The sequence below is a fragment of the Molossus molossus genome, unplaced genomic scaffold (genome assembly GCF_014108415.1).
Source record: "Molossus molossus isolate mMolMol1 unplaced genomic scaffold, mMolMol1.p scaffold_m16_p_13, whole genome shotgun sequence".
NCBI lineage: Eukaryota > Metazoa > Chordata > Mammalia > Chiroptera > Molossidae > Molossus > Molossus molossus.
Window position 1 is genome coordinate 73,870,939 of NW_023425348.1, and position 25,360 is coordinate 73,896,298.

Sequence of the window (25,360 nt, forward strand, 5' to 3'; positions counted from 1 at the left end):
CCAGCACCTCCTGAAACAATCTGTCTTGTCTTTACACAGTTTCAGAACAGATGAATGAGCTTGAGCAGGACTCTTTGCTCGGGGAGACCCTGATATTATAGGGTGGTGACATAACAAAAAACAAATAGTTGGTCTTTGTTCCTGGAAGGCACACAGCTCCCAAACCACAGTACTCCCCAAAGCGATGAGTCTTTTGTAGCCTAGTGAGATGACCAGCAGCTGGGGCCCCGCCCCTTGATAGCTTCAGAAGGGGGGCTGTCACCAGAAAGACCAAGGCATGTTTAGAAGGTTGGGACTTTCAGCCTCCCCGCAACCCCCCACCCCCAACCTCTGGGAAGGGTAAAGAAGCTGGAAATTGAGTTAATAGCTAACAGCTAGTGATTTAATTAATCATGCCTACTTAATGAAACCTCCAAAGAAAGCTCTAAACAATGGTTCAGGAGCTTCTGGGTTGGTGAACACCTCGAGGTTTGGGGAAAGCACCATGCCCCTCCCCCATACCTTGCCCTATGCATCTCTTCCATTTGGCTATTTTTGAGTTGTGCCCTTTATAATAAACTGGGAAACAATAGTAAAGCGTTTCCCTGACTTCTATGTATAGGTCTAGTGAATTTTCACAGCAGAGGAGGGAATTGTGGGAACCCACTGAATTTATAGTCTGTCAGTTAAGAATACAACCTGGGCTTGTGACTGGCATCTGAAGTTGGGGGGACGGGGAGCGGGGGGGGGGGCAGTCTTCTGGGACTGAGCCCTTCCTTAATGTATGGCATCTGACGTTAACTCCAGGTCCACAGTGTCAGAACTAAATTGAATTGTAGCTCACCCCCTGGTTCAGAGAGTTGGAGACACAGTGGAAAAAAACGCCATGCATTTCGAATAAGAAATGTAGAGAGTAAAAGCACTTCATGGGTTAAAAACATATAAGAGAAAAATCTTCTAACAGGTCTTTGCATCTTTGCTAGTGCAAATAAGATCAAAGAAGTCCAGGACCTACTTTCTAATCTTATCACCTGTGGCTCTATGAAAAGGAATTAGCAAACATACCTGTGGGTATGCACCAAGTGGTAGCAACCTCGTTTGCAAAGTCAGGAGACTGATGGATAACCCAATCTAAGCGCAGCTGGCTAAACGTAATACAGGCATGCTACTCCAAGAGGAGGAATGCTGGTCATCATTGCAAAGTGTCCTCCATATCCAGCCTCTATGCTGAGTGATTCACACTGTCCTGCCTTCATCTTTTCCAAAACCCTATCAGGTGGGGGATACTGTCCTTATTTAACAGATAAGGAAACTAAGTCTCAGAGAGGCTCAGTCACTTCTTTGAAGTTACACTGCTAGGAAGCGAAGGAGCAGGAAATTTTGTTCGGGTCCTTCTGAATATAAAGCACATTCTTTTAACCGTTGTGCAACACTGATTCCCAGAAGCTGTTTCATGCCAAGTATTTTGTTATTAGAATATTCTAGTGCACTGCAGAAGATCGGATGTTCTCAAGGTTATCATCTTTATCCTGATCACTGGCATCAGGAACAGTATTTCAAACAGGCCTGCATCGGTGTGGCCTCCCTGGAGGACCAGCCACATAATTTGTGGGGCCCACTGCAAAATAAGAACCCAAGTCCCCTTGTCATCGGGAATGTCAAGATGGCAACTACGGAGCATCAGACCTAGGACGGGACCCTTCTGAGTGCAGGGCTCAGGAGCCGGCTAGCTTCTCTGTGTTCCTACATTTATACTCAAATAATCTAAGATCCTCTTGAAGGGGGAATCAGAAATTCTTGAGCCACAGAACTCAGTCAGTGAGCTTTTTGACTGCATTCATGTTTTTATTCAACAAATACCCTGCGACTAGAGGACACGAGAAATCAGAGGTTAATTTAAAATGGCCCACGTAGGCTCACCTCAGCAGTTAGCTCAAAGGTGAAGAGATCAAATCCTTTTTCAACAAACGTATGGACACATGGATAAGTCCCTGACTCCTCAAGGGCCATCCGTGAGGGAGCGAGCCTGTAGCAAAAATGAAGCATTTTCACGCCTACTTTAACTGTGTGGCCTGCTTCCCACTGGGTGGGAGCACAGGCCAGGGTTCTGGGGTGGTTGGTTAGTCACTCTGAAAAGAGGAATATCTGTTTGCATGCTTCCATCTTGTATGGTTTATTCTGGGCCTTTCCAACCCTTTCAGAGTACACTTTTCCCTCCCTCAAGTGTCTTTTTCTCTCTCTTCAAAGACCTCTCTTCTCCCCCATGGTTGCCCCTTCACCTTAAAAGTCTGTCAATAACCCAGGTAAAACCAGGCTGGACATACCTGAGCTCTGGAACCAGCAAATCTTGTTCGAACCCCGCTGATGACTCTCAAGGAGAAGCCAGGAGGACGGGACAAGGAACCAGGACCACACTGCACTGGTGATTCGGGACTGCCGTCAACTCCTTGGCCTCTGCCCATTGTCCCAGATGTAGCCTTGGGTTCCAGGTCACTTGGAATCTAATCAACACATGGTAGGCCTTCCCTTAAAAACCAGCGCAACCGCTTCTGCTGGCCTGGGAAAGAGGCAGTTCGCCCTCTGGCTCTGGTTTCAAACAGCAGGAAAATCACCATTGCCAGCAGCTGCCGCCATGAGGCTCCACAGTGCCCCCTTCTGGAAAAACTGGTTTAGTCTTCCTGATTACTGAACAATTGTGTGTGGCCTCTGTGTGGAGAACTGGAGCTCACTTTCCTGGGAACTCATAGAGAGCCCTCCCAGGTTGAGAGAAAGCAAATACAGTAAAAACATGACCCGTGTATGCTTGGCTCTCCCAACTAACAATGACTTCTGTGTCAGACGAGACACGAGAACTCAGCATCTCTACTTGGAGTCGGTCTTCACCTCAACAATGGCAGGTGGCGCCCTGGCTCTGGATCTAGGAGGGCTCTGGCATTGGAGGTGAGGGCCAGGAGGTGGTTTCGGCTGAAGGCCTTCCCGTAAGGTTCAGGAAGGGGGTTCCTTAAACTGGCCCCTCATCCCATCACAGAGTTCTCACTGAGGGTCAAGGAAGAAGACAATGGGCACATTTTTACTCTCTTGTCCCACCAGGACACAACAAATACCCCTCAACTCGTCCCACCACCAGAAAAGAACCCCACTTCCGGAAATACAGAAATTCCGGACATTTTCATTTAGGTTACCAGAAAACGTACCAGCTACGAGACATTCTTTCTAGACCCGTGTCTCTTTTCTCTTTTTCTTTTTTTCCAATTACAGTTGACATTCAATATTATATTAGTTTCAGGTGTACAGCACAGTGCTTCGACTTTTATATAACTTATGAAGTGATCCCCTGTTAAATCCCGCACCCACCTCACCCCATTTATAGTTATTACAGTATCATCGACTGTATTCCCTGTGCTGTACTTCACAGTCCTGTGAATATTCTGTAACTGCCCATTTGTACCTCGAATCCCTTCACCTTTCTCACGCAGCTCCCCAGTCCCTCCCACCTGGCAACCATCAGTGTGCTCTCTGTATCTTTGAGTTTGTGTCTGTTTTGTTTGTTCATTTCTTCTCTTTTTTAGATTCCACACAGGAGTGAGATCATACGGCATAGGTCTTTCTCTGACTTACTGCACTTAGTGTAATGCCCTCTAGGTTCATCCCTGATGTCACAAATGGTACGATTTCAGTCTTAAGCACGGCTCTTTTTTTTTTTTTTGAATCTTGCCCTGGCCGGTTTGGCTCAGCGGTTAGAGCGTCGGCCTGCGGTCCAGAGAGACCCGGGTTCGGTTCCCACTAAGGGCATGTACCTTGGTTGCAGTTTGTCCCTGGCCCTGGTTGGGTCGTGTGGGTGGCAGCCACTCAATGTGTCCCTTTCACATCGATGTTTCTCTCTCTCTCTCTTTCTCTTGCTCCCTCCCACTCTATCTGAACAAAAAACAAAAAAAATGTCCTTAGGTGAGGATAAAAATAAATAAACAAACAAACAAACAAACATTCAGAATCTCTTCAAAAATTAAAAAGCATCCATTTAACAACAATGTCAGCTTCTGGGCGTTTTTTTTCCTAAATCAATTTTATAAGCAGTTGAACTGTTGAGCGTTGGATTTTATTCACTGGTGCAATTTAAATATCATCTTTGACGTCAGAAATCCTTCTTTGTACCTGAATATCAATCCATGCTAGCTCCTCCTTGCTTTCCTTCCTGAGGAACAAGGAAAAGGAATAGAAAGACATCATTCTGAGAGGTAGAAAGTCTTGGGGAAGATGGGGGTTGGGGAGTGGGCTCAAAGTCTCATCTGACTAACTCCCTTGCTCTTTAAAATAACAGCAGCTCCAGGAGTTTGCCATCTTCCCCAGACAGCAGCACGGGAACATGACTGACTATGACAAACACACTTTTCATTCTATAAGATGAGCTGCTGCCCAATGAACTATTCTTGTAACCTACCTGAACCCCATCAACCTTAGCAATCAGCCTGGTCACTGCCTCCTGGGCAGGAAAGTTCTACTGACCGCCAGGACCTTAAAAGAAGGATGTGTCCCAACAAGCAAAAGGACGTGCATCCTCGACTTTGGCCCTGTTGCCCCTTCAAACCATCCCCTTCTGCCCTCTCTATGCCCTTGATGTCTCTTTCCCAAGGCAGACAGTTCAATTACACTGACACACACTGTGATAATGATAACAAGTTGGGGCTCAAAGGAATCACTGCGGTCCTGATCCTCAGCGAGATACCGGGAGCGTGAGCACACAGACAAGAGAACACTCGGCACACTCCGCTGTAATGAAACGCTGTAAAAGAGGTCTGAACATGGGGACCAGGTCCCTGGAAGAAGCCCAGTTCAAATGTCACCTCTTCTGAGAGCCTCCTCCAGAAGGCTGATGTGGATGAGTATTCTATGGAGAAATGCTTGCAGAGTATGTGGGGTCAGCGCGGAAGAGATGCAATGACGAGCCAGCCTGCAGAGTGCGTGCGCTCCTGAGCGAGGTGGACACCAACAGGAAGATAAGTGAATAAGATATTTAAACACTGTAACTGAGGCCATGGAGGAAGCCAGCAAGGGGAACGAGAGAGGGCTGGAAAAGGGAGTCCTCGTTTTGGGAGGAGAAATGAGAGAAGAGCTCTCTGGGACAAGGCATTTAAGCTGAGACTAAATGATGCTCGAAGATAAGAGGGTGCCAGCCATCTGAAGAATGGCAGTAGGTGGAGGGCAGGAACAAAGGGAAGGGGTCCCAAGGTGGGGCATTTGAGGAACTGACCCTTAGAAGACTGTGTAGCTTCCAGTAGAGCAACAGCCGTGGTCTGGGCTGCTGTGGTGGCCACGGCAATGGAGAGAAGAGGCCAGACTCAAGAGACGTTTTGGGGATAGAACTGAGAAAGCTTGTAAGTTGGGGCTCATGGAAGAGAAAAAACAGGGGTAATACCTGTGTTTCTGGCTTTGTGTATCTGGATAGATGGTACTGCCCTTTACTGAGATGGAGAAAACTTGGGAGGGAGCAGGGATGTGTCTGCAGGGAAAACATAGTAAGAGTTCCATGCACCCAGGGCAGTTCCAGTTGTCATGGGAACTGTGTACGCGTAGAGATGGCAATGGGGTGTAGGACATATGAATGTGGAGCGTGGAGAAAGGTCTGAGACAGAAATACACACTGGGGAGTTATCAGTATACATGTGTCATGTAAAGGCCCAAGAAGTGATCCAAAGAGAGTAGGGAGTTGAAAGAATGGGGATCAAGAATGGGTTGAAGGAAGTGTCACGAGTTGCACAAGACTGCAAAGGGTTCAGGGGAGACATAGAATATTCCAGCTCGGGGACTTAGAAAGGCTTGTGGGAGGTAGGTGTCCATGCCCCTTCCCCCGCCATCCAAAAAATAGCAACCCCTACTCAAATCAATCCAACTCAAGCTGGCTGACTAATGAAGCTACAGAAATGAGGAGGAGCTGGTGGCCTCATCTATCCCTTCCGATCACCATGCACTGCACAGATCTGTTCGTCTAAACAGGTGACAGATGAGGCTACCAGCTCCTCCTTCTTTCTGTAGCCTCATTAGTCAGCCAGCTCTTCCTCCCTCGCTGTTCTGAGTTGTCCTTTACGCTGTGAGACCAGGGAGACTGTGGGAAGCTTTGGCCACGTCTTCACAGAGCCGCCCCGCCCTGCCCTGCAGGAATCTCCAAAGCAAGCCATGGTTCTAATTCTTTCCTTCTTCAGCTTCTTGCACAAAGGGTACTCAGGACCTCGCCATCACTAATCAAACCCTTCCTATAGCAGACAGACAGGCTAACAGCACACCTTCCCAAAAACTGAAACAAAAAAGCCAAAATGGAATCCTGCTCTCCTCTGAGTCTGCTTCCCTGTACCCATTCTCCCTTTGATGGGCACTCTTGAAAACAAATTCACATTCATTTCCTCTCGACCCATTCTCAACCCACACCAGCATGGCAAGGTAGCCACCACTTTGCTGACCCATATTGGGCACAGGCCAGTGATGGCCTTGAAATTGATTAATCCGATGACCGCTCTTCAGCACTGACATTATTTAACTTGTCTATAGCAAGTGGCACTGCCCACCACTCCAAGATCCCACTCTCTCCTGACTCCCCTCCTTACCTCTCAGCACCCCGTGCACCCGGAATCACCCCCCTCTGCCCATCTAGATACTAGAACCCCCCCCAGGTTTCTTCCTTCCACCCAACTTTTTTTCTAGCTTCATGATCTGTCTGAGTGAGCTCATTTACTTCTATGATCATAAATACCACTTCATAAAGGCCCCTGCCTCTCATGTATCCAACTGCTCAGGGAGCAGCTCCACCCAAAAATTCTAAGTATGCCAAGCCAAATGCATTACCTTCTCTTTCAAACTTGCCTTTTCGCTCTCTCTCTCTTTTTTTTTTTTAATCCTCACCTGAGGACATTTTTCCACTTTTTGTTCAGATAGAGTAGGAGGGAGAGAGAGAAAGAGAAACATCAATGTGAAAGAGACACATCGAGTGGCTGCCACCCGCACAACCCAACCAAGGCCGGGGACAAACTGCAACCGAGGTACGTGCCCTTAGTGGGAACTGAACCCGGGTCTCTCAGGACTGCAGGCCGATGCTCTAACCACTGAGCCAAACCGGCCAGGGTTGCCATCTCTCCCTCTTAAATTCCTTTTCTACACCCTCCCCCACCAACCATTTGCTCAAGCCAGAAACTGAGAGACAGCTTTATGCCTCCCTCTTGCTCACCCACTACATGCATTTGGTCACTGAGTTCTTCTAAGTCACCTGGGAACATGATAATGCAGACACAGCCCTAACCTATTCCGGGCTATTACCCCCAACATGAATCACTGCTGTCACTAAATCATAACTGGTCTCAGTGCCCCTGCCTCATCTACTCCTCCGGCTCACATCCCACCCAATGTTGCTATCATAACAGAGGCTTGGAGATAACCTGTCAATCAGGGACTGGTTAAATCAATTGTTATGTGACCATACAGTGGACTATTATCCAATACATAAAACACGTGTACATATAGCTAGAGGTGTTAAGTAAAAAGCAAGCTGTAGAATTGTCTATATAAGACAACACAAGTTGCATATTAAGGATAGGATGTTTGCATGGGCATAGAAAAAGGTCTTAAGGATAAACCAAAAAATGAGTCTCTCCAGAGAACAGGATTGGGATGAGAGGCAGTTTTTTGCTACTTTATTTTATGCCATTCTGTAATATTTGAAGTTTGGTCTTTTTTGGTTCTAGTGTTCTAATAATGCCATGTGTTTTGTTAGGGGGAAAGTACCACTGATCCAAAGGATAAAAAGTTAAACATTTCTGTTAAAAGTAATTTCTCTGAAAGTGGACAGTGAATCCTTCCTAGCCCTTTATTTGGCTGATAGTTCAAGTCTATGTGCAAAATGCACTTTCCAAAATGTAGACTAAATATAATCATGGTCGCCTTTTCCCTAACACTGGACACGCACACTAGCTTATCTGCCATAGGAAATACCAGATCTGTAACTTACAAACAGGTCCAGAAAGGAAGGAAAGGTGTGTTTCAATGTTGGGTTGCTTTACCTTCTGTTCCTCTCTAACTGAGCCACTTGAATGAACTGTTGTGCTAATAAAAACACAAACACCTTGGTAATCAATGTCCTGGTTTCAGAGAGCAGAGTTCACTACTGTGAGAAAATAAGGGGGAATTACCCACAGGTCTAATCTGTAAGGCCTCAGATGACGCACAGAAGTGTTCTTTCATCTCCGAACGTATCTCAATATTTACCAAAGGAATAGAGCAGATGCATGTCAATACTGGAGCACCTTGTCTGGAAGGTGACAGAATGCATGCCTTTTCGAATCAACAGCAATGCAGCAGATATTGCAGAAAGGGGTTATTGGGTTCACTGCCCACCTTTTCCCAAGGAAAGGACTCCATGGGAAATAACTCTGGTAGGAATATAGAAGCCGTTGCTGTCAATACTGGGGAAGAGCAATGTAGCTATACTCTGCTTCCCGATGTACCTACGACTCCTTGTGGCCCCTCCCATTAGCTCGAGTGAGTTTCCTTTCTAAGGCAGCGATTTCAGACAACCATCCTCCCACCGGCCAGATGCCTTTGGAAGGTCTGGAATGAAGAGAAGGGCTTCTGTCATCTGTCCTTGGGGGCTGTGTGGGTCACGGCTAACAGTGAGGGAGGTGATGCCTGCTAATTCTCCCCAGCCTTGCCCACAGAATCCACCTCTCCCACTCTCTGCCCCCAACCACACCACTCTTTTAAGGTATAGGATGTAACTGCAGCTGATAGCTTTATGGAGGCATGACTACTCAGCTTGAAAGCAACCATACCCATTATTTTATTCTCTCTCAAACATTTGAGTTTGGAGTCATAATGGATGCTGTGGCATGCTGCCCAGACCCCATCTCCCACCTACTCCCCCAGCTGCCGGGAGCATTGATAAGTGACAACATTAACCAACTCTAACACCCTCCGAAGACTGGCCCTCTACCCACCAGGGCCACCCCCACTGCCGAGCACAGCCTGGGTCCAGTGGCTGGTCGATGCAGTGATGGAAAGGCCAGACCTCTTCCCTCAGTGCTGGACCATCCCAAAGAGCCATCCCTGTACCGCAGCTTCCTGTGACTGCTTCAGCTTCTCCCTCTGCCCACCTGGCTTCCTCCTCTCTCCCCCAGGGCTGTGTGCTGGGGGTCCCCCTCAGTAAACTTCATGTACGCAAGTGTCCATCTCAGAGCGTTTCCCAGGACCAGCCAGCAACAGTGCCTCTAAACCCCAGTGCATCCATGCCATGCAAAGAACCCAACTTTGAACACCCTCGCACTATCACAGGAACTCCTACAAATGATTAGTCCTTCCCTGGAAATGGTAGCGATTCATCATGATCGAAAAATCAATGATCCCATCAGCGCTTCTCTTCTGTGATGATTTTACTAACGTCTGCTGCCGGATGACCTTGAATCCCAGAAAAACACTAGGGAAACAGATTCAGTCTATAATTCCATTACTCTCTATATTCTATTCTTAGAAATTAGTCCCATCGTTATTTTTGGCACTTTTTCTAGACCATATGTTGCATCTAAATATAAAAAATAATAACTGAACCTATGCCTCAGGGAACTTTGGAGTGTCGGAGAGGAGTGTAGTCGGTTGACACCCATCCATTTCATCCCTACACTAGTATATCTGCCTGGGCTTTGCTCAGGTTGACGTCCGTCCTCTCTCCTGACAAAACCGGTTATCAGATCACAACTGTCCTTTTAAGTAGATGGAGATAAAAACAAAAATACGATTTGGTCTGCAGCAGTTGGCTTTGAGGAGAATGCTTTCCTTGTTTTATCTGTGTTCTTTTCCCTTATCTTCATGCACTCCAACTGCCTCTATTTGAAATTCTCTGGTTTAATGTCTCTGAGCTGGGGTTGGACCATCCTTCTCAGTTGCCCAAACTTAGTTTCATTTTTTTTTTATAGTGGTATTTTATTTTGAATGTCACATCTCCACTAAAAGATAAGTTCATTTCACCCTGGCTGGTTTGGCTCAGCGGTTGGAGTGTCAGCCTGCGTCTGGAGAGACCCGGGTTTGGTTCCCGCTAAGGGCATGTACCTCAGTTGCAGTTTGTCCCCGGCCCTAGATGGGTCGTGTGGGTGGCAACCACTCGATGTGTCCCTTTCATGTCGATGTTTCTCTCTCTCTCCCTCGCACTCCATCTGAACAAAATATCAAAAAATGTCCTCGGGTGAGGATTAAAAAAAGATAAGTTAATTTCTTTCTGTAATTATTGTCTTTCTCATGCTTTGCCTCTTACATTCTTTATCATCTCTTTTTCGCTCCCTTGCTTCCTTTGACCAAAACTATTGGAGACACCTCCTGAAGCAAAAACAAACAAAGGGAGAACTTGTGAAATTTTAAGAAAACATGAATAGTAGGAAACAACATAGAATTCGATGACAAAAAGCAAGGCACCCAATAACAGCATGAAATCAAAATTTCTCAAAGCTTCGGTTTCTGCATCTGTAAAATGAGCATAATATTTGGTAGGGGTTTTCCGAGGATTTAATAAAATCCTATCTGTATGGTCACACAGTTTTGGAATAAGTTAAAATCAATGTTCTATTTATATTTGCATATGGTGATATCTCTGAAAATGTGATATATGAAAATTGTCTCATGATTACCAAATGATATATTTGGTGGAGACACTTTTTTCGATCAAAAGAGAATGGAATGTTGTGGGAATTGCGATTCCCTAAGGACCCAGGGGTTCCAACGGGAGCCAGAGGGAGACTGGTGAGTGGACAAAGGGCTAACATATACTGCCACCTATTGGGTGATCAGCGAACTGTGACCCTTAAAATACATAACACAGAAATGCATCAGAAAGATTTCCTCCTCAATTTAAAAGGCATCCTGAGCCACCCCTGTTTGCATGTGTTGCAAAAAAAACACCCAACAACATCAGCCCTGCTCCTAAAGGGGCGGGGCTAGCAGCTGTTTCTGGAAAGCAGGTAAGCCACAACCATAAAACAGCCACACTCGAAAATCACATACGGAAGAATACATTCCAGGGCCCCCCAAATGCTCAGCTACATTGCCACTGGGAGGTACGTGCCCGAGCCTTGCCATTCCAAAGAACAGGACCCACGCAGCCGTGCCGTTTCAAAGCGCTGCAGCTGGGTAAGACAATGCTCTGGCATCCTGACAACCAGTAATTACAAGAGGACTCTTCGTCGAGAACACCCCAGAGCAAAGTTAAAGAAATAACAAAAGTTAGTGGTTAAGGGATTAAAAAAAACCAGGAGCTGTGATTACCTTTCACGACACAGAAATGGGATTTTGAAGAAGTTCTCCAGTCCACAGTCACCAGGCAGTGGTGTACCCTATGAGGACAGGGGCCCAAGCTCTCAGTCTCAATGGCTGCATTAGAAAAGGAACCGGTCCAGCAGGTAACATGAGTGAGTGGTCTCAGAAACGACTGTGCCCAACCAAAAAGGCACAAGCCCTGTTCTCAGAGAACAGCCGCTACTCAGCCTCAGCCCTGCAGGACTAAACAGTGTGCCAAGTGGTTAGGGACCTACAGCCAGGCTGCCTGGGTTTAAGGTCTGGCTTTGCCGCTAGCTGTGAAATCTTGAGCTAAGTTGCTTAATCTTTCTGGGCCTCAGTTTCCATGCCTATGATATGGTGGTAATAATAGCCCCTGTGCATCATATTGTTGTGGGATTAAATAAATACGTATAAAGGATTTAAAACAATGCTAGGCTGTAATTACTCAATAAACAGTACCAAGACGAAAGGGCAGGTTCTTTGTCATCAGAGCTGCCAGTTTTGTTTTGTTTTTGTCTGTTCATTTGTTTTTTGAATCCTCACGAAGGACATTTTTCCATTTATCTCCAGATAGAGTGGGAGAGAGGAGGAAGGGAGAGAGAGAGATTGAGAGCGAGAGAAACATCAGCGTGAGAAAGACACATCGATTGGTTGCCTCCCGCACAACCCCAACCAGGACCGGGGACTGAACTGGCTACTGAGATATGTGTCCTTGACCGGAATCAAACCTGCGACTCTTTGGTCCTCAGGCCCACGCTCCAACCGCTGAGACAAACTGGCCAGGGCAGATCTGCCAGTTTTTGACAGAAGCCAGAATCAGGATGTTTTCAGATGAAATATTTTTAATTATAAGCAATTATAATTTTAATTAAAATGTAAACATTTTCAAAATCCTGTGGGAACCACAAGCGACATGCCTGCGGGCCACAGGCCGTCCACAGGCTCCCGTGCCTCATACCAGTGCGGAGCGAAGAGCAGAGCTTGGGAGGCGGGCAAGCCTCAGACCTGCCTCCAACTTTGCCACCAGATCTGCAATCCCGAGCACAGTGGCTGGGAGCACGGGGCAGCAGGAGCACAAGACGGAAAGCCCTGTGCCAGATTACAAACAGCAAGTGACAGATGGCTCTCCTGCCCCGATGTAACAGAAGTACTCTTGGCAATTTAAATGCAGCCTCTACACAGAGGTGTGGGGGTGCGGGGGGAAGCTGCTTTCTCCTTGTCCCCAGGGACTTCACTCAAGGTCTTTAACATGTACCATCCTCTGTCCTAGGGGGAGCCGGGATTGACACAGATCAAGTCCAGCCTCCAAAATGGAGCTCATTCCCTTCATTCCATTTTTAAAGGACCATCCTTGTTCAATGAGCCCATAATCCAAAGCAGCTGCCGAGATCACCAAACGCAGCAGACGGCCATTCAGCAGCCAGCCGTCCTAGTTGGTAAGTGAGAAATGTGATCAATACCTGAATGAAAGGTAAGTAAATAAATATCAATACCGTCGAAAAGCAACCGTGAAAAACATGAAGCCCTAAGAAAACGAGCTATTTTTTTTTTAAAGTTGACGGATCTACCCTTTTCTTCATGCTCCTTTAATACAGCTGCCTGTTGTCTCTTCTGCCATTGTTTGAAGCCAACCAGACAGATTTATAACGAGATGCTAGTCCTTCCCTATCCTACTGACAAATATGCAGCCCATCTGCCTCCAATCAATGAGGGAGCACGTGGAGAAGAGCCGTGAGATATTTTTAAACACTCCTTTAATTAATTCATTCCAAGGTCTTGGCGCTTGGTGCGGTTGAGGGGTGAGGGGCCGGCAGAGGGACGAGAGAGCAAGCGTAGGATCCTGGTAAATAAAGAGATTTGCCTTAATCTGGATTCTAAAACCCTCGCGAGGAAACATCCCGCTTGCCCCCAACAAGCTGTTAAGGGCATGGAAGAGAAGACAGCCAGCAAGGGGGTGTTATGGCATTTTGCAGACTTCCAGGACAAGTTCTTCAAATGCAAAACAAACTAAAATGTCATCTCAAAAATGACTCTTCTGCCGCCTCTTTGCTAGAAGATTTTAAATGATCGGCATCCTATTCGATTGAAATATTACAGCAGGTGATTGAAACGGAGAGTAGAGTCAGCTCATTCTGAGAAGCAAGGCAGCCCCAAGGGGATCAAAATCAGTATGGAAAACAATTTTGTGTGCCTTTAACGAGGGAAAACCAGACACTGGGTATTGTGTGATACAGCCATGGAGGAGGGGGAGGGGAGATTTCCACGACATCGACCTGTGTTGTGCTTCAAACTGTAAGAAGGCTTTGCAATGCTGGATCTGTAGGATTTATAGCACACTGACCCAGAAATCTCACATTTTGCTTAAATACTGCTTGTTGCTGCAGCCGAAGCACCGGTTCTGAAGGACTTTTCTTCGCCTGACAATTCCCTTCGCTCTGACTAAAGGAGACAGCACCTGCTCGTGATACATAAAAGCAGATACAAAGTGGCCTGAACGTGATGCACAGACCTGGTCTTTGGGTTTTTAACAACCTGGCTTTTCCACTTTACAAGCTTCATTTGGACTTAGAAATTATTTCTTGAGAATTAAGCTTTGAATCACTCACAAGAGGCTGTCTTAGTCAACATGAAATGGCTTTCTCCTAGTCCGCTAATAGCTATTTTACCCAAGGAGGCTGATTTTTATATTCTTGAAAATGAGAAATGAAAACTGGAGCCGAGCCTGAGGCATGCAATATGTAACCCCCCGTGGACCCTCAAACTCCATGCCCTCCACTCCCTCTGCAATAAGTCCACTCCCGGGGCGCCTCCGCCAGCAGACCTCAACCTCATTCCGGAAAGGAGGAGGAAAAAGGCAATCGTTATGTTTTGCTTTTGTTTGCTAGAAATAATAAATCCAGAGGTCTCCCTTGCCAGAGTTTTCCCCTTGTAAGCAGTTTTCTGTTTCATTTGCTTTCTCAGTCAGAGTGAAACCCAAGCCCTCGCTGTGGGCTTTCGCCCTGACCCCTTGCTCCTGGGAGCTAATCCAAAGACAGACAGCCGTGGGTCCCTGATATCCATGGTGACTTAGTCGTCTTCCACCCCGAGAACGTATTTCTAAAATGCCCGCCTCTACAGCATCTGGGGGCTCCACTATAACTCAGTCAATAATGGACGTTAGCCTGTCTGCCACCCACTACTTATAATCTCTTTCCAATTTGGGTCAGGGACCTAAAACCATAATTCTAGCCATGTCAGAGGACTCAGAAACAAACAACAACAACAACAACAACAAAAACAGTGCTCAACTATCAAATTAGACCTTGCTTTGCAAGAAGATACCTCTCAGGGCATGGGAGCCACCCAAGTCCACTGCTGACTTCCATGGAAACTGGATGCTAATTATCCCACTTCCAAATGACAAACCTCAGATAACCAGACCGTGTCTGAGTATGCTTTACAAAGGCCAAGTGCACAGGCTTATACTAAGAATATTCCAAAAGGTGCTCTGGCCAGTTTGGCACAGCAGTTGGAGCATCGGACTATGAACCAGAGAGTCCCGGGTTCGGTTCCCGCAAAGGGCACATACCTCTATTGAAGTTTGTCCCCGGCCCTGGTTGGGGTCGTGTGGGTGGCAGCCAGTCGATGTGTCTCTCTCACGTCAATGTTTCTCTCTCTCTCTTCCCCCCCTCTCTCCCTCCCACTCTATCTGAGGATAAATGCAAAAGTGTCCTCGGGTGAGGATAAAAAAGAAAAGAATATTCCAAAAGGCAATTAGTGTATGCCAAAGGTTCTGCACCAGACATGCCCAGCATACTCTTCACTGATAACTGACATTTCCAGGTGGTAACCCCAGAGTTCAGCCAGGTCTTGGACTCTTTCTGGAAAGATGACATTACACTCTATATCATTTATTCTTAAAGCCCATTTTCATTGGACCCCCTACTTCACAGTTATTGAAAGAATCAAATGTGATGTTGTACACAAAGGAGCTTTGAGTGTGGAATGCTCAACAAACATCAGACGTCACCACTGCTTCCAATGATTCTTTCAAACTTGTTAATCAACATGTTGTTGACGATAAGTGTATCACCAAATCATTGGTAACCGGAATGGTCAGTTTACCATACTATCCCATTCCCCAAACATTCTGGATCAAATAGAGTTGAGCTGAAAATGCATACGCTGAAAGCATATAACTGTATTGCTAGTTTTGCTTCCTTCTCAGCACTGTATGTGTCAAGGCAACAGTTTCAACTTTGTAGGGTGATAACAAAGGAGACCAGCCTGAGGCTGCTTAGTGAACTTCCCTTTAAGACATGCATTAACCAAAAACATCAGAAGAGGCAAGGGAATCTCACCAAACCATATGAACAATTTACCAATCAAAGTCCTCAACAGGAGCCAGCCTTCTAAAAGCCAGCTTCCAGACCCTTAATGTCTTTGTACCCCCTCGGAGAGCCTGGCACGTGAGGTCTACCCAATAAGTACTCAGTAAGTGCATCTGGAAGAAGAGACGGAGACAGGGAAGACCAGGGCTTCTGACAATGTCACCTGCTCATCAGTTACTGCTCTGACATGATAATGGGTTATAGGTCTCTCTATATTTGCTTCCCAGCCTTTCAAATGTCCTCAACTCTTTCATCTCAGTCTTTTCTTCATTATCAACAATGCACAATTATGGCATTAACTGAATATAAGTCCTTTTTTAAATACTGAAAAGCTCTTCTGCTCTATATTAATGTCAAATCATTTGGCAGCTCTCATTTAGGAGAAAGGTGAGATAAATACACTCAATCTGGGGATTTCTCTTGTTGTCTTAACCTCTCTCTTCTCTATCTGGCCATCAAAGTAAGGAGTGAGTTGGATGCAGGATTTGAAAGACTACCATCATCCATCTCTTTCACAGATGTTTTCCAACCTGGACTTTACAAGCAGGGGTGAACCCAGAAGGGCCATGAAAGCAGTCAGAAATGCCTTAATATCTTTTCTAATACGAAAGACTGTTTAATTACACAGGGAAGGCACTGAAGTTGATCCATATGGGCTCTTAATATTTAATTCCAGATATCTGTTTTGGAAAATACACCACCCTCCTAATACACTGTGTCTTCCCAGAGCCTCTTAATAACAATCCCAAGGGTCCACACTGCTGAAGAGTTAGAATGAAAAGAGAGAAGAAACCTCATGCTACCACAAGGTGCCAGACCCCTTTGGGAGGACTTCAGAGGACAGAAAAGGGATGAGTTTTCCTAAACACAGAAAGACAGTTTTAGAAATAGTTTCCCTTAGTTGGAGGTTGGAGTCTAGAGATCTGACTTTGGGACCCAGTCCCCCAAAACAAGCCTGCGAAGTTGGTAAAATTTATTAAGAAGCAACTATCGTAAGTGCCAGCACTATCCTTGGTGCCATCCACCAGCCCAGAGACACCTGCTAATTGCTTTCCATATAACATGGATCCAGGCGATTGCCTGGACGTGGCTAGTGCAATTTTGTGCATTGACCAAAGGGCTGAGCTCCCCAAACAGTCCCTTTATTCGCACGCAGGCTCCCCTGAGCTGGAAAAGTGTCCTGGGAGATACTGGTTCAGGGACATCGTTCTGGACCCTTCCATTAAGATCTGGCTATTGGAAGGATCCTTTTGCCCCTCGCAGCCTCATCTCCCTGTGGTTAAAGACGGCTGTTCTTATTTATCGGAGAACAGTCTCCATCCAAGGGCAGCCTCTGAAGGCAGGAGAACACTCCACAGCCCGGGGCAGGATGAGAAGCCAAGGCTTCCTTGCTGGAGTCTGGGGACTCCTGTCCCTGCCCCAAACCACTCATTTTCCCGCCTCTTCCCGGGAAGCACCCAAATCTCTTCCACTCTTCTTAGAGCCGGCCAGGGAGATTCCGCCACCCAGGGACAAGCAGCGACCCGAGCAGGTCAGGCAGGCGTCTATTCTGAGGCTCCGCAAACCTCACATTCAAGGCCGCGCGCGCCGGTCGTCGCCCCGCCCCGCCCTGGTCCTGGCTCATTCATCGCCGGTCCCCACCTTCCAGCCCACGCCGCGCTCCGAGCGCTGTTTCCCGGGCAATGTCTGCCGCGCACACAGTGCCCAATCGCTTATTGCTTTTAAATCTCAAAAGTAACCTCAAGAGAAATTTTCCGTCACACTTTTCACACCCCCAACGTACCCTTTTAATAAAATAAAATCCTCCCATCTCGCTCATCCTCGAAGGGTTAAGCAGTAAGCTTGGAGAAAGAAAATCTATCCCCTCGCCACCCTCCCACCCCCAGCCATTGCTCCGACACCGTCACCGAAACCGGGGCGACGTTTCTCGGTCCCCATCCCGGACAGGGGCCACCTCCCCACTCGCGGCCCCGCTGTCCTGTGGATGCACAGTAAGCCCCCTCACCCTTCCGTGGATGCCATGGTGTGGGGAGCTCCCCCTCCTCTTCGGCACAATCCTGCAGCGGCAGGCAGGGAGCGAGCCGGCGCCGGGCTGAGCGCGCGAGTGTGGCGGAGCGCGGTATTTAATGGGGAGCCTCTCCCCGCCCTTTCGCCCCCCTCCTGGGTCAGCCCTTTAGCGCCTCAACGGGCGCTGGAGGCTCTGCGGGTGCTAATCCGCGTCTCGGCTCTCCTCCGCGCGCGCCCTGCTCTCCCTTCCGCCCGCCTCGGCGGCTCTTGGCTGGGCGCTCCGTGGGCTCAGAGGGTGGCTTCTCGGGAAGAGCGCCGCCCCCGGGCCGCGGGAGGATGCGCAGGGGCCGCCGCCGCCGCCGCCGCGGACACCTGTGTTTGCAGAGGGCTTGCAGGCGCGGCGAGCGGAGGGTGGGCGCAGAGGCTGGTAGCCGGGGAGGGCGAAGTGTGGGTGCGAGCGTGCGAGCCTGCGCGCGTGGGGAGGGGGGGGGGTCTGTGCCCGGCGTGGGAGGCGGAGGAGACCGCGGCTCCTTGGCTCGGCGCCGGCCAGGGACGGATTGCAAGGTTTAGCCCCGCCGAAGCTGGGGATTTGCAGGCGATCCCTCTCTATTTTCGTCGAGAGCTGACATCACGCACGCCGCCGCCTCTGGAGACTTCTATAACTGCCTCCCCCTCGCCCCCCGTCTCCAGACGCGGCCCCTCCTCTGCCATCCCGCCCCCCAGGCACTCGCCGTAAATTAGCCAAATAAGAAAAGAGACCTCGCTGGTTGCCCGGGAAGGCCTGAGCAGCCCGTGGCAGAAGCCCAGGATCTAAGGAGTCGCTATTGTTCCCGCTCAAGCCCGCGTGGACTCGGGTCACCCGGCGCAGGGCGAAGCGCAGGCGATGGCGCTGAGACCTGGGATGCCCCTTGGTCCCAGCCTTCCTCCAGCAGCCCCTAGGCTCGGCCTCACTCCTTGGCCGACTTGCTCCGGCTCACACTCGCTCGCAAGCTCACCTTCACAGGCGGCACACCCACTCCATCCTCCCACGTCCCGGGTACCGGGCCCTGTGGAATGCAAGCGACAGAAACACGCGGGTGGCGTGGCCAAAATGCAGCCCAGCTGCGCGCCCTCCCCGCTGCGGCCCGAATAAATCTCTGGCCTTAAATTATTCATCGGGATTAATATTAATGCCCTTCCCTGGGGGCGGCGGGCGGGGTGCTGGGAGGAGGTAATGTTTTTAAACCCAGGGAGATGGGCCTGGGGCGCTGGCTGGCAAGGCAAGGAACGGTGGCCCAGGCTAGTGGCGGGGAACGCGTCTCCTCCACTCACTCGGCTCCCCGCTTGACACAGGCTCCTGAGCCCCGAGGACAGCGCGCGGAGACAGATGGGCTTGGGCAGGGAGGGTCTGAGCCTCCCTTCTGGCTTTGCATAATAATTAAGAGATCGGTGCAGATTTTATTATCTTTGGTACCCAGCTATACCACCTACAGCTATACCACCTGCCGAACGTCGTGACAATCTGGGAGTGAAAACCTCACTATCCCTGTCTGCACAGGGGGTCAGAAATAACCCCCTTTGCAGGCCCACCACGATGAGAATAAAACAGGCTCACTTGAGAGAGATTCACGAAGTATAAAGGTGCGGCAGAGATGTCAGTGGCGCAAGCCTGTAGCCTGGAACCTGACAGGCTCCTCCGGGCTGGGTCTCGGAACCTGTGATGTCTGCTAAATGCCTGTCTCCCTAATCAGCTTTCCTGGGGGAGGCACGCTTCAGTCTTGGGCTGTGCTCACCCTGGTAAGAAGATGGAATGCGTCTAGCCACGTGGAAACCCGCCGAGCTCATCCGGAGACCATGCTGGGGGAGCCCGAGTCCCAGCAGGATTGCTTAGTGGTTAAATGCCAAGCACTGGTATCCTAGAGCATGAGTTCTTCACCTTCAGGTGCGGTAATCTGGGTCAAAGTCCTTAACTTCTCTTCATCCCATCTACTAAATAGTAGTAACAGCCTCAGCCTCAGCCTCAGCCTCAGCTCCACAGTGCGAAGAAAACAAAATGAAATACAAAAGATAGGCAAAGCTCTTAAACTAGAGTTTGGCCCTCAAAAAAATGTTTGTTTACATTTAAGGGTCCTTGGAGGATAGTTTCTTATATCCAAGAATGAGCAGGCAAATGAGAGAAATAACAAGAAAAAGAGAAAAGAAATAAACAGAAGTTTAAAAAAGAAATCTCTGCTCACCTCCTCTCCTCCCTTCCCAAAATCGAAATCCAAACATCTTCCACCATCCGTACCTTCCTTCATCTCCCTCCTTCCCCCTCCGCCTCTCTTTCCTGTCTGCCCCACTAGATTATTCAGATCTATATCTTATTCATCCTAGGACTCTCACAACCCCTCTAATTTTGCATTTTCCTTTTTAAATTTTAGTTGTTAAATCAATGTATAAACCTGTATTAAGTTTCTGTAATCTGGTACATGGATTTTACAATAATAATTTGTGGATGAAAAGCTACAGTCTTGCACCTTGGTGTTAGACTTGATACTGCCTTCTCTTTAGTCCTACTAAGGGTAGATGTATGACCTTGTAGCTGAAGCTGTCAGGTGCAAAACCTTTAAGTCTGTCTCATTTCATCTTTCCAGTTAGGGACTGGACTCCCCTCTCTGCTGAGGTGGCAGCTGGAGAGCAAAGCCATGGGAATTTCTCAGGCCTAGATATTAATGATCCCAGCAGCGCTACTGCAACCCCCTCAGATGAGCATCAATGAATTCCCCCATCACAACCCCTCAATATCTACACATGCGTGTGGGGCTGAGTGCCACCAATCCGTGGCAGTCTCTGCCAAGAGCAAGGCACATGGTGGTACAGAAACACAGGGCAAGTCAAGGAAAAGAGAAAAGGGATGGAGTTGTTTTAAACCATCTAATTTTTTTAAAAAGACTCTTAGGACATTATGCTGAGATAAGTCAGACGATGTGTGATGTTATTTATATGTGGAATCTAAAACAACTGAACTTGCAAAAACAGAGTAGAATGGTGGTTACTAGGGGTGGGGGTGGGAGAATTGGGAAGATGGCATTTAAGGGTACAGACTTGCAAAGAGTAGATAAAAATAAGTCCTGATTGATCTATGCACAGCCTAGTGATTATAGACAATACTGTATTATAAACTTCAAAGCTGCTAAGAGACTACATATTAATTGCTCTCCCCCCCACACACACACAAAAGATAATTATGTGACATGATAGGGGGGTTAACCAGAGCTATGGTGATAATAATTTTTGCAGTATATAAATGTGTTAAATCAACACACAGTACATCTCAAACGTACACAACGTCAATAAACTTATATTTCAATCAAAATAAATTTTAAAAACAACCCCATTATGTTTTCAGTGTTCAGAACCAGATTAGGTGGGAGTTAGTGATGTCACTTTGTCCCGTTCTCTGTAAGTGACCATGTTTGAGAACCTTGACATCCCGTCCTTGGGAGACATTTGCATTCAGCTGCCCTTCAAGACGAGGCCTGTCAGGTAATCCCGGATATATTCGTTCAGTAGCTAGAAGAACTGATCCTCTGCTCACACCGAAGCGCCCCTCCCAACATGCCCGCCAAGTCCTCATTTTCAGAGGAAACCGGAGCAGTGCTTTCTAACACTAGCTGCTCCTTCGAATATACAGTGGGGGCTTTTCTCAAGACAGCTATGCTCAGGCCCCTTCCGCGGACTCGGCTTCCATCCGCCTGGGATGTGACCCTGACTGGTGTTTTTAAAAACTTCCCCAGGTGATTGGACCTGCTATGCAGCCAGCATCAGGGACCACTGGACTAGACAGAAGTCGCTGGAGAGAGATCCAGACACAAGGCCCACAGAAGTAGCTGGAGAGAATGGGTGTGCTTAGCCTTTGGAAAGACAGAACCAAGGAGGACATGACACAAGGCTGACCTCCCTCTTTTCAAATACAGGGAATTACATTTTTTATCCCGTGAACACTTGTGTGTTACTCTGGACAACGAGTGTGGGAAGCTGTAGAAACAGAACTTTCTTCTCAGGTTGTAGACACACGGAACGTTGAGGGTGAGTTCCTATCACTACCGCATTGCCTCGGTGCTGGACCAGAGCCCACCTCTGGGTCAGGCAGACCTGCATTAACTCCCCTCCTGCCGGACGTTAGACTCTGCGTTACCTTAGGCTGGGTACCTTGGGTTCTCAGCTTCCTCATCAAAAAACGGGAGAACATAGGAACAGCCACCTCAGGGCTACCACGAGATTCAGTGAGATACTATGTAGGAAATGCTTAGCTGTGAGCTCGGTACCTCGTGGGTACTTAGCAAAGGGTCATCCTAGACACGTGGGGGCTGCCCAGTTCAGTTTACCCCTGAGTTCACTTGAAAACCTAGCCTCCCCTAAAGGCACCTAAAGTTTGAGCCTATTAACTCCTTTTTATCCTCACAATACACTCCAAGTCGCCTGGCCAGCATTAAGTTGATGGAGCCTTGAGATGAGAACAGAACCGGTCAACCCTTCCAGGCAGCAAAACACCTTGGAACTGTCTGGCGTCTCTCTGTCTCCCCTGGGGAACCCATGGTTATAGCCAAAGCAGAAACGGTGGGATGCTCTGACATTTGCATATAGATTTGCCTTTCCTAAGTCTAGCTTACTGATTCTCAAACTTAGTGTAAGAACTACTCTGCAGGGCTGGATATAAAAAATAATGATGATTTACAATCACTAAGATCTGGAAACAGCCCAAGTGCCCATCAGTAGACGAATGGATAAAAAAGCTGTGGTACATATACACAATGGAGTACTACGCAGCGGTAAGAAAGAAAGAACTCTTATCTTTTGAGACTACATGGAAGGACCTTGAAAGTATCATCCTAAGTGAAACAAGCCAAACAGAGAAAGACAAATTTCATATGATCTCACTTATTTGTGGAATATAATGAACATAACAGTTTGAGGAATGGGGTAATCCCAGAGACGCGGAAGCGGGGTACAGACTGACAATCCCCTAAGGAGTGGGGAGGTGGGGGAGGGATGAACCACAGAACTTATATGCATGTATGCATGAACAGTGGACATGGACAACAATCTGGGGAAGGGGCAGGGAGGGGAGGGAGAGGGGGGAATCAGTGGGGGAAAAAAGGAGAATCATCTGTAACAAAAATTAATCATAAAAAATAAAAAAATAATGATGACCGTACTATAACTCTGATAGGTAACTTACGGGACTTTCAGAATTAAATAGGAATTTTTTTTTTCTCGTGACTTTTTGACTGTTGAATTAAAGCCTAGCACAGTTAGGAGAGGTTGAGTTAAAGTACTGTTTAGGCTGGGAGTTCATGGTACTTGTACTATTACTCTAACATCTACTGAGTCCTTGCTATGTGTTCAACGTATCTTAATACGTCTAACCTCGTTCAATTCTTAAGCTGGCCTTCTACAGGAAATATTATTATTACCCCTGTTTCACAGAAGAGAAAACTGAGACCAAGAGAGGTTAAGGAATTGCCCAATGTTACAGAGAAAATGGGAGGTGCAACAGTCAAAGTCCTAGCTAGAAAAAGACAGCACATTCAAATTAAGTCAATTGTGCCAGGTTATATGAAGGGACTACGTAGAAAAGTATAGGGAGGGCGTAGGGAAGCTAGGGCAGTGCAGACCCCCTGGGCTGGTAACAGTGGGGCACCGTTTCCCACTCTAAGCCTGAAGGCGGGTTATTGGAATCTAGAGGGGGCGCTGTATGGAAAAGACCACCTGATAGGAAAGAAGGTCTTTGTTGCCACAGCCATCTGCTGGAAGGGGGCCTGGGAGTAAATAACTCAGCCCCACTCCCTTCTGTTCTTCTCTCCCTTTGGAGCCTCCCTGTTGGCCAAAGTTGGAAGCTGGAAGGCAGGAAACCCCACTGATATAACTCATCCGCCGTCCTTGCAGTTCAGCCTCCTGGAGGGACAGCAGGATGGAGAAAGATGGAGAAGCGATCTACAGGGATCTCCACGGATGAGCTGCGGATGGGGTTTGAATTTAGGCAGTCGTCCTGCTGAACCTTACTTTGAACCTCTCTGCTATGCAACCTACTGCACAGAATGTCATCATTGTTAGAATGTCATCATTGTTAGAATGTCATCATTGCTCCCATGACCTGCAGGATCTGAGAGGATCTTCTAGCAGAGAAAACTCAGCCAGAGAACCTGTCAGAGATGAGGAGAGGGCATGTTTATACCATGGAAGAAGTCACCAGATGGTCTCAAATGTTCTCGTCTAAAACTCTGTGACTCTCAGTGTTCTCCTCCAACCATTATTAGAGCTTAGATGGACCAAAAAAGGGATAAAGGCTCTCCCTTCTCCCACTGCTCCTCTAAGACATGCATTCCCTGTCTGGTTCTCCTCCAGAGTGCTTGAGATTGGTTACTGTATCTCCACATAGGAGAGGTGGGGGTAGACTCCTAATATAGAAAAGGAAAAATAGTCCTATACCGTTTTCCCATAAAAGGCTGTTAAATAAGCCGATTCCCCCTCATGATGACAACAGAGGAGAAATGTCTTGATGTTCCCAGTTTATCAGAAGGAAGTGACCTAGAGAGAGGAATAGCAGCCAAGTGACTCCAGAGCCACCCCCTCCAGAAGGGACTGTCACTTAGTAATGTCTGAGAAATATGGATTTGACTCTTTCCCGCTGAATACAACCACCATGTCATCTGCCTTTGCTCTTAAAGATTAGCGGTGCTTTCCAGAACTTGGGAATGAGAAAGCCACCCACCATCAGCTTGGTAGGTGGGACATTCGCACGGGTGGCTCTTGGCAAAGTCAGAACCACCCAGTGAACAAACGTGTCCATTCCGTTTCCATGTCACTAGTCGGGTAAGCACAGCTGGGCCGTGAAGTGGAGCAGGCCTGTGTTAGACTCTCAGTTCCTCCACACACAGCACTGAATGGGCCACTCAGTCCTTTTGAGACGAAACCCTCTCTCTGTGAAAGGGAAATCGTTCTGGTAGTTATACAAATGATATCTGTAAAGCAGATGCCACAGGGCCTGTCACATAGTGTGAACACATGAAATGGCTGTCCCATACCTTCCTAAATAACCAAGGGATCATCAGCTGCACATCTGATCTGTCTTTTAAATTATTGGCCCAAGGCTACAACACTAGACACCTTAATGTTTTTTCAAAAATAAATAAAACAGAAGGGAGAGTGGAGCCTTTTTATCCAATTACTACTAGTATGCTGATTTTTTTTAAATGTGAGCTATTTTTAGGATGAATGAAAAATGTGAATGAAAATTATTGTATGTTTTCTTATAAAAAGATGCTATCCTCAAAAGCATTGGCCCTGAAGCCAAAAGCATGAGAAAGAGAGAGAGAGAGAGAGAGAGAGAGAGAGAGAGAGAGAGAGAGAGAGAGACTAAATTGAAAATGAAAGGGTCTTAGAAAGAAAAGGAGGTTTAGGGTGATAACTGGTGGGAGAAGAGTTTTCCCAGTAGAAGCCCCAGACCTTTGTAGTAAAAATGCTAAGGTGACCACAATAGAAGGTATAACACCGTCTTCAGCATTAGACTGACCTGCACCATCCATCTCAACCATGTTTAAAGCAATGAGTTTCAAACTGATTTCATTATTCCCTCTTTCCATTTTGAATGACCTTGAGTAAGTCACTCAACCCTCTGGGTATCAATGGGGATAGTAACAACCCCATCCACTGGGCCCCGATGAGGCCTAAATGAGGTGACA

At 47.5% G+C, this 25,360-nt stretch overlaps 1 protein-coding gene across 1 annotated transcript in view; it reads right to left on the bottom strand.

Annotated features, from left to right (window-relative positions):
* Positions 1-17,744, bottom strand: part of SLC1A2 (solute carrier family 1 member 2) — a 131,654-nt gene extending 113,910 nt beyond the window's left edge. The window contains exon 1 of the mRNA XM_036257994.1: positions 17,653-17,744. Within this exon, the coding sequence (XP_036113887.1) occupies positions 17,653-17,669 (17 nt within the window). The 5' untranslated portion in view covers positions 17,670-17,744. The remainder of the gene's footprint in view (positions 1-17,652) is intronic.
* Between the last annotated feature and the right edge of the window lie 7,616 nt (positions 17,745-25,360).